This window comes from Manis javanica, chromosome 1 (genome assembly GCF_040802235.1).
Source record: "Manis javanica isolate MJ-LG chromosome 1, MJ_LKY, whole genome shotgun sequence".
Lineage (NCBI taxonomy): Eukaryota > Metazoa > Chordata > Mammalia > Pholidota > Manidae > Manis > Manis javanica.
The window spans coordinates 155113317-155123424 of NC_133156.1; the positions used below are offsets into that span (position 1 = coordinate 155113317).

Below are 10108 nucleotides of genomic sequence, written 5' to 3' on the forward strand. Positions count from 1 at the left end.
TAGTGTTGTCCTGGGTCCCTCTCAGGTCATGGGGTAGAAGTGCAAAAGCAAATATCCTGTGGGGAATGAGGCACAGGTCAGATACAGATGCTTCCCACAGCATCTTCCCTCCACAGTAGGTTCTGAAGCAAAGGCACATGTGCATTATTTTAAAGTGCTCCTTGTGCCTGAGTCAAGCTGAAGTAGACATTAAATCAATAAAGGTTGTTTGGACAGAGGGGCTGGGGTTCATTTTATGTCACTGAGGAGTATAATTTGTCAAAGTACACAGTGCAGTCTGAAAGCAGCTTTGGGAGGACGTGGCAATGCTGCTGTGACCCACGTGCAGTGCTGTGTGTGTCCCTCAAGAGCCCCGAGGCCGGCACCTCCCTCCCGTGGAGCCCAGGATGGTGCATTGCTTCAACAGCGACCTTGGCCCTCATTCTCACTCTCTCCTTAAACAGGTCCCGCTGGAGGAAGGCTTAAACAAAGCAATCCACTACTTCCGGAAAGAACTTGAGTACCAGGCAAACAATCAGTACATCCCCAAACCAAAGCCCGCGAGAATAAAGAAAGGACGGACGCATCATAACTGAAAACCTCACTTCCTGGAATGGGAGAGACTCCCTGTACTTGATGGGATGTGGTTTTTTCTTTTCTTTTTTTTTAAAGAAAGACAAAACAGGTGTCATGAAGAACAAACTGGAATTTCATTATGAAGCTTGCTTTAAAGAAATGGATGTGCCTAAAAACTCCCTTCGAAAAACTGCAGATTTTGCCTTGCACTTTTTAAATCTGTCTTTTTATGTAAAATAGTGTAGATGCATCTTTGTGTATTTTCAAGTTTTTATCTTGCTATGAGAGCATTTGTCGTGACTGTCATTGACAGTTTTATTTACTGGTTTCTTTGTGAAGCTGAAAAGGAGCATTAAATGGGGTGAAAATGCGGATTTTATTTATAAAAGTGGGTACTTATAAACGAGACATTCTACTATGCATAAAGAAAAAAAGAAAACCTAGCAGTATTGTCAGGTAGGTGGCACACCGGCATTTATTCTTTGGGCAGATTTTATGTTTCTTTTAATTCAGAATTTTTCCAAGGTTTAGTTTTTAGCTGCAAACTTGACTTTGAAGTATTTTTGTTGGTTATCATGATCAAGGATATTTGAAATCACTACTGTGTTGTGCTGCGTTTTTGGGGGGGAGGGCCAATGTTAACATATTCTTGGTTAACAGTGATAAAAATATGCTATTTTAATAAAATATTGAAACTCACTTTCAGTTTAAAAGGTTGGCTTTCTCCTTGGCATGGCTCATTGTTGGGTTGCTAAGAAAAATAGTGGAGAATTTAATTTAAGTGAAAATTCTGAACACATCCAGGTTGGTATAATAGGTAATTCAATGATGTTGAAAACGTTTATATGCTACTTGGGCTGAATCTGCACATGTAATATTGACTGCTATGTGGGTTGGTTTTCAGATCTTACCCAGAGTTAGAATCATTATGTAGCGCAGATGGAGGAAAAGATCTGTGAACTAGGCTCACTGAGTGAAAACTCTGAGAGCTTTCACTTTAAGAATTCTTTCAAGGTTCGGTGTTAGGACTTTTTTTATTTCTATTATAACAAGTGCAAGAAAAATGCAGTAAGTGAAAGCAACACATTTGCAAGTCAGTTGGCTCTGGTGAGCACCCCTACAAAGCCTCAGCCCACACTACAGCGAAGAAAGCATCGAGCAGTTGTCTGTTTCCATAGCTAACCAGGGTAAACCAGGCTCCTGTGCCCTTCAGGGTCACCTTGGGATTCTGATTTCCAGTAGACATGTTTCTGCAATCAGAAATCTCTGGGGCCAGCACGAGGAAGCTGGTTTTGTTTTATTTGTCATGCTAAATTCCCCAAAAGATACTGGAAATGAGGGTTGGTGCTGAATTGGACATGCTGAGAGAGAGGACTCCAGGATATTTCTTATTTTTAATGGTCATCATCACTTAATTCAAGCCCACTGAACACACCATTTACTGAGCAGGGATGAACAGAGCTCAGCGGTGAGTGTGGGGCTAGTATTGGTGACCCCCAGCATTGAATAAAGAACACAGACAGAGGGAGTTCTGTGGAGCTTGGCTGTGCAGTACAGTTTGGGAGTCTCCCAGAGCCCTGGGGTCTAGATTTCTTTAAATAATTGCTTGCTAATTTCTGGAATTCTTCTGTGGGCCTCATTCTTTTGGTTTTCTTCCCCAACATTTTCATTAAATTTTTTGGGGGATGAGGTAAAAGAGGAGGAAGGATCATGTCTGTTTCACCCCAAGGAAAGAAGTAATGCATCCAGGGAAATAACTAAGCATATGAATGTCCCAGGGAGAGGAACATTGTTGGAGGATCCTGGAATGGGGTGAGTGGGGGACATGGGCTAGAAGATGGCAACCCTGCATTTCAACATTGGCTCATGATCTGGGCATCACTGCTGTTGCTTGTGGACATGAGATGGGTGCAAATCTTACTTCAGCAACTGTCAGTGGGCTCAAGCAAGGTGCAAACTACAGAGCCAGAACTCACTGGGTTTCAAGATTAACCCATCTGTTTTCTCTTGGATATGGAGCTCGACTTGCTGGCCCCAAGTAGGCTCTGCAGCATCATGGCTACCTCGGGAGTGCCAGTGGAGTTTTGGATCATGGCCCTGGCACTGTATGGCTGCCACTCGGTTGATGGTTCTTAGTGTGTGTGAGCTCAACTTCCTTCTCAACCAGAAGTTATGTTAAATGAGATCCTGATCTGGCCATGACAGTGAGTTACAATTTGGTTTCATAAGAGAGACTGGGAAATTTGGAAAGTCCTCAGTGATTTCCTGGGGCAGAGGAGCAGTGAATTTTAAAATCTCAATCTGTATGTTAAGGGATTTGTGTGCTTTACCCAACTTTCTCTGTGGTTGATTGCTGCCTTTCATAGGGAATCGAAAAATTGCATTGCCCTGAGAACTGCAACCACAGTCTGGGGGTGGGGGCACGCATTGCTTCAAAGGCCCCAGCAGGGCTTTGTTGTAATTACAAAGATTAACCTGCCTGTTTTCTCTTTTTCACACATTCTAAACTGTGTCCTGTTTGTATATCTTAGCCACATTGGGAATGAGTCATTTTTACCTATAGCTGTGCTGTGAGAGGGAAAAAAGTAGGGATTTTATATTATTAATTTTTTTACCTTAGGTGAGGGCAGTGTTGGGTGCAAGGGGGGTTGGTTTGTGGGCATTTTTATTTCCCTTTGTCTGAGGCTCTTGACTCAGAATCCCAGCAGGCTGTAGTGGTTAAATAGTTTCTCTTGTGGGCAGGCCTTTTTAGGAAGAGCACATGCTCTGATGTATTTCAAAATGGTTCTTTTTCCCCTCCCTGAGGCCAGAAGCAGAGGAGATTTTTTCCCTGTTCTCACTCTAGTTGAACTCCCGGAGATAAAACCTACAAAATTATAGGGTCCTTCTGGATTTTCTAATTGAGTCTTGTCCCGACTGAGCCTCCAGCAGCTTGTCAGTCACCTTTGGGCTTGCCTGCCCCGAGCCCGCCCTGGATGTGCAGAGGGTGCTGCTCTGGTAAGTTGGCATTCTCTGTATCTGCCCGTCTGTTGGTCTCTCCAATGTTGGAGAGAGAAGTTTGCCCTGGGACCTCATTTCTCTGATGGATGTGTAAAGAGGCGTTCAGGTTTTGGTATGTCCTGCTTTTAGCAATTAGAACAGAGTGATGACTTCCAAGCTCCTTATATGTCAGTGAAAGGGTTTCTTAAAAATGTTTTTTGGAAGTCTTATTATTTTGGTATATTTTGAATTTTGTATTTCTGTCTTTTTATGCATTTTATTTGAAGGAAAGTGTAATGTAATGTGGAGTAAAGACACAGATGTAGGAATCAGAATAGATGGCTTTACCATTTACCAACCATAGGAGGTCAATTTTTTAAAAAACTAAGATAAAGAAAAACAAAGAAGAGACTTCCATTTCCAAGAAGATGGGACAGACACCCTTTCCCTGTTCTTCCCACTAAGTAATATGTAAAGCAAACACTAAGCCTCTGAAAGAGGGTAGGAAAAGGCACAATGCCTGGGAACCTCAGGAAGGGTATGGCAATGGTTTGGGCTGACTTATGACCTCCCAAAATTTACATGTTGAACTCCTAGTCCCAGGACTTCAGAATATAGCTGTATTTTGAAATAAGGTCTTTGAAGAGGTTATTAAGTTAAAAATGAAGCCTTTTAGGGTTGACCCTAATCCAATTTGACTAGTGTCCTTAGAAGGAGGAAATTTAGGCGACATACATTTGCACGTGCAGAGGAAAGATGTGAGAACACAGCAGGAAGGCAGCCGTCTGCAAGCCAAGGAGAGAGGCCCTGGGAGAACCCAAACCTACTCACTTCTTGATCTTGGACCCAAGCCTCCAGAACCATGAGAAAATTAATTTGTGTAGTTTAAGACACCCAGTGCCTAGAATTTTGTTACAGTAGCCCTAAGAAACTAATATAAGTGGTGTGTTCCCTGGGTTTTCTTTTCACCTCATATGTCCCGGACCTGGAGCTGGAGAAACCAGCAACCCTGAAATGCCGGTGGGCACAGTCAAAAACACCAAGACAAATCGGTTCACTGTAGCTGATGTGCCAGGAAGGAGGCAGCCTAGTGGAACAGATAGTGGCTCTACTCCAGCCAAATAACAGCAGGAAAAGTATTGCAGCCCCAAACCCATTCCCACCAGCAAAGACCCAGTGGGGTTTGGAGTTCCACCATTTCTTGGTGTAACACAACATCTCCACCTCCTCCTCCCCTCCCCTAAGGTAGTATCAGAGAAGGCTCATAGGAGCTAGAGGCTAGAGGACCTGAGCTGGGACTTGTGTCTCTGGTGGATGGTAAGGATCCCAACTCTCTGGTGTCAGAAGGCCATGTGGGGAGCCTGGACCTGCACCCCCCATTCAGCAGTATTAATGTGCCCCTTTCACTCCCTACTGGGGATGATGAGTCCTGGTGGAGAATCAGACTTGCTGCATTTTAACTGATCAGCAGTAAAGGAAATGCCAGTGGAGGCCACGTGGGCAGCCGTAATAAGGAGTCTGGACTTCCACCCCCACCTGGCACTCTCTTTCACTCACTGGAGCAGTGTCAGGAAAACACATAATCTTGGTAAAGCACAAGATTTAAATAAGACCCACTTTTTGTAGTAAAATACTCAAAATGACCAGTTTTCAATAAATCACATGAAGAACCAAAATCTTAAACTGAGTAAGACAATCAGTAGATGCCAACACTGAAATGCAGTAACAGATGTTAGAATATCTGAGAAATACTTGAAATCAGGCATCATAAAAATACTTGAGCAATTTTAAGCATGCTTGAAACATGGGAAAATAGAAAATATCAGTGAAGAGAAGATATAAAAACTAAATGGAATGGAACTTTAGAACTGAAAAATAAAATATTCAAAAAGCTCTGTGGATGAATCCAACAACAGTGTAGAGGACAAAGGAAGGAATACATGAACTTGGAGCTAAAACAACAGAAGTTACCCAGTATGAAGAATAGAAAACACTGAAGAAAGTGAACAGAGCTTTGGAGATATGTTAAACTATAACAACAAAAAATATCTAACTGCCATGTCATTGGAGTCCCAGGAAGAGAGGGTGGAACTGAAAAAATATTTAAAGAAAAAGGGCTGATGATTTTGTGAATTTGGCAAAACAACATAAACCAACAGACTGAAAATACTGAGTGAACCCCAAATAAGATAAGCTCAAAGAAATGTGCTCCAAGATACATCATAGTCAAACTGCAAACTAAGGCCAAAGAAGACCATCTCAAGCAGGCAGAGGGAAAGGACCCATTGCCTCTAGAGGCAAAACAACTAGAACAGCAGCAAGTTTCTTGTCAGAAACCAGAGAGACCAGAAATAAGTGGCACATTTTTCAAGTGCTGTAAGAAAAGAACTATGAATCTGGAATTTTATGTTCAGTGAAAGTATCCTTCAGAAATGCAGAGGAAATGAAACCATTCTCATATGAAGGAAACCTATGAGAGCTTTTTAACCAGCAGACCTACCCTAAAAGAATGACTGTATAAAAGTATCTAAACATAAAGGAAATGATAAAAGAAGGAAACTTGGGACATCAGGAAGAAAAAGAAACATGGAAAGAGCACAAACATGGGTAAATAGGCTCTTGCCTGTTAAGTTTTCTAATTTATGTTTGATGGCTGTAGCAAAAATTATAACACTTGTGGTTTTCAGGGTATAAAAAAGACAACAATTTTTTAAATGCTGGAGTGTAAAAGAAGTAAGGTCTCATACTGCACTCAAACTGGTAAAAGTTGTAGATTTTGAGAAGTTATTGTGCTCTATTCTAGAGCAACCACTAAAATAGCTGTCAAAGAAATATGCAAACAAGATAGCTATCAAAGACTCAAATGCAAGTAGAACTCGAAAAAAATGTTAAACCCACAGAAGGTAGGAAAAAAGAAACAGAAACAAAGAAAAAACAAGCAAACCCAAAAACTAACAGCAGATTTAGCCTTAACATAATTACATTAAGTGTAAATGGTCTGATGTCACCAACTGAGAGATAGAGATTGCCGGAGTAGTTCTTTTTTTAAGTGGTCCAATTAAATGCTGTCTACAAGACTTTGAAAATATCAATAAAATTTAGACTCTTGACAAGACAAAACAGAAGACAACCAACATTAGGAATGAAACAAAACACACACATCAAAAGGACTGTAAGGAAATACCAGGTAAAACTGAACATAAATTTGAAAACTTAGATGAAATAGACCAATTCCTAGAAAAGTACAAATTACTACAACTTACCCAATATGAAATCCATAATTCAAATAGCTTTATAAGAAATAGAATTCATAACAACCTCCTGAAAAAGAAATGTCCATGCCCAAAAGGGTTCACTGGAGAATTCTACCACTTAGAGAATTCACATTAACTCTACACAATCTCTTCCAGGAACTAGAAAAGGAATGAAACACTTCCCAATTTATTTTATGAAAACAGTATAAAAATATATATATAAAAGGCCTACAAAACCAGACAAAACAATATAAAAAAGACCTACAGACCAATATCCTTCATGAATATAGGTACAGAAATTTTATATAAAATACTAACATTGAATTCAACTACATAAAAAGAACTACATACATACAATGAAGAAGTGGAGTTTGTTTATTACAGGAATACAAGTCTGGTTCAGTATTTGAAAATCTTGTTTAATGTATTCTACCATCAAAATCATGATATCAAATAATAATGAAAAATCTAATCATGTTAAATATTCCAGCTACATCATTATGTGCTTGATGCCCTATGTTATCTTTCTGACAAATCATTAATCTGGAATATTATTTTAAATAAAGTGAGGAAAATATAACAGACATTGAAAAGATTAAATGGGAATCAATAGTCACTAAAAGAGTTTCATTAAAAAATAAAAACTTGTTACTGAAGACTCTAAAAGAAATGATATGGGTAAAAGTGATAACACCTGATTTTCCACCTTTGAAATGTGATAGGTGACAGTGATATAAAACATAGATGTGAGGAGGAAGTAATGGTAATGGTGTTTCTTTATTATTTCCCAGACTAGAACCGTGTCGGAGTCAGCTGGCCAAATGGAAAGGTCGGATGGACAAATAGTCAAATGCGTCACTCCTACCTACACCGATCAAATGGCAGGAGGTAAAAGCCATCTGTTGACGGCACAGTGAGGACAAGAGGGGTCCTCACTCAGCAGTGTTCCTATCAGCATTTGGTTTTCTTCAATAATTTATGCTTATCATGTTCCATTTCACTTTTCCTGGCTTATTTTCACAAAATGTGTTTCTTGGCAAAGAAAACTGAAAATCAGAGACTAGGATGACAGATCTCAATTAAAAACAACAAAAACCTGGTCCTGAATATGTTAGATGTTCACCACACATCATTTGTAACCGAGCTTATTCCACACTTTTTACATAACCACATCTGCCTCTTACACAAGCTGCTTCTCGGTGTCATTTTAACCCTGGTGGTGACATCAGTGGCACCACATGGTGTCCTTTGCCCTCTCCCCAGACCATCTTACGTTGAGTATGTTAGTTATTTGTTTATAAGAAAATAAATGTGCTTCCAGTAGAAAGACACAGCTGTGTAAATCCCAGTTCCCTGGGTGTTCTTACCTGTGTTTCTCTGATCACTACAGCATGACATGAGGGTAGATCACTCAACGACCAGAAAGCACTGGCCTACTTGTAACAAGACTTCCTTGAGCCTTCAGTTACTGATAGGTAGCCTGAGCAGTGTAAAACCCTTCTGGCTCTTCACATTTCTAGTATCTACCCTGCCTGTGCTCCTTATATATATATATATATATATATATATATATATATATATATATATACACACACCATTAGTTTTACCAGAGAGGAAACTTTAGTCAGAGTTTCAGGTTTCAGGTGCTAGATATCTTCATGAAGTCTCAACGGAGATGGAGAAATGAGTCATCATCATATGTAAAAATTGCCATTGGGTATTCCATGATCTTAAATGTTAAGAAATGTTAATTTTCAAATGCAGATTTTTAGTAAACTTCTTAGCAAATGTCCACTGACCTTGCTGGAAGCACATAACTTTGTCCAACAGCCCGTTCCATTCTTAGAATTTTGAGCTCGAGTCGGCTTCCCTGAGCAGCCACTCATGGGTTCTCCGAGACATCTTTCTCTTGATGGCCCTCAGATGTCTGAAAATAGGCAACCAGGCCACCCCAGGCTTGAGATCCCCAGCATGGGTTCCCCTGGATGACCTGGTCCCCTCCCTGCCCCAGATGTCATCTAGTCAGTCTGATCTTTAAAAATGGAGGCGTCGTGGGAGAGCAGTTGTCTGCACACAGGCCGTCCTCCTGTTTCCAGTCTTTAGCTCTTGGCGAGGGTGTTTTTTACAATGGGGTGTTTTGTCCTTATGGAAACCCTATATGAAAATGGTTGACTTGTAAAGTCCTGGAGAGTAATTCTGACCTGTAGACGTTCCCTGATTTTAAAAGGGACTCTCAGAAGATTGGGTGGTATGATTTGGAAAAGCCTCCCTGGCTTGGCCTCCAGTTCTCCCCCTTGGTCGTGGTGCTCCTCCTGCTCAGAAGCAGTGGTCACGTGAGGAAAAGTCATTAGCTTCCTATTTCCAAGCTGAACACAGGCTCAAGAAACTGTAAGCCCATGAGGCCTACTTTGGAAGGAAGAGGTAGACCCTGCTGATGGGGAAAATGGTGGTGGGGGGTCAGAAGTGGGGAAAGTGGGAGCATAGATAAGCTAATGTAAGGTGGTGTTTGTCCTGCATAGGATGGAGAGAAATCAGGTAGTGTGGGGAGGACCCCCAAACTGAGCTATAATTCTTATTCCTAACTCACTTTCTATCCCAGAAGGTGTCTTCAACTCCTCTGGCCATTTGCCTCACATATAAAAAAGAGACTACATCGATTTCTCTCCTCCTGAGTGCAGCCAGTTTCCGTTCAACACATAATAAAGAGCACTACTTTGGCAGGCTGTGTACTGGGCACTGAGGATGGTGGGCAAAGACAGTTGTGACCCCTGGCCGGAGGCTACAATCTAACAGGGAGAAAGATATTTGTCACATAATCACCCATGTGATCATTTTCTCAAGGAAGGTGCTAACCCAGAGCCTAGAGAGGAAGCTGACCTAGAAGAGTTGGGGAGGAAAATAGTGCTGAAGGTAGTCTGGGAGTTAAGTAGGCAGAAAGCGGAGAGAGAACTTTCCAGAAGGAGGGATTGGATGGCTCTCTGAAGGGAGTGGCTGAAGCACAGAGCGAGGGGGAGTGAGGACAGCAGGAAGCTGACAGCCAGGCGGGGCGGCTCTCCGAGAACTTAGGTGTTTTTACCATAGCCCAAGAATGATAGGAAACTTCCACTCTGGGTATATTACAGGAAAATTGGACTGGAAATCCCTTTAAATGAAGAGTTTCATGAACTTGACTAGGGGAAAAGATTACATTATTTGTTTTTACTAACCCCTAACTGAAATTTTGCCTTTTCTTCAATTACAAACATAGGCAAAGAAACAAACAAAACAAAAAACAAAAAACAGCAGTAGTATTACTTCCTTGAGCTCTAACCTGAGACTTT

At 41.1% G+C, this 10108-nt stretch overlaps 1 protein-coding gene across 8 annotated transcripts in view; it reads left to right on the top strand.

Annotated features, from left to right (window-relative positions):
* UXS1 (UDP-glucuronate decarboxylase 1) overlaps nucleotides 1–1254 on the top strand; it is a 128822-nt gene extending 127568 nt beyond the window's left edge. For all 8 annotated transcript variants that reach the window (XM_073238843.1, XM_073238841.1, XM_037015544.2 and 5 more), the window contains one exon: nucleotides 444–1254. In XM_073238843.1, the coding sequence (XP_073094944.1) occupies nucleotides 444–499 (56 nt within the window). In that variant the 3' untranslated portion in view covers nucleotides 500–1254. The remainder of the gene's footprint in view (nucleotides 1–443) is intronic.
* The last annotated feature ends 8854 nt before the right edge of the window (nucleotides 1255–10108 follow it).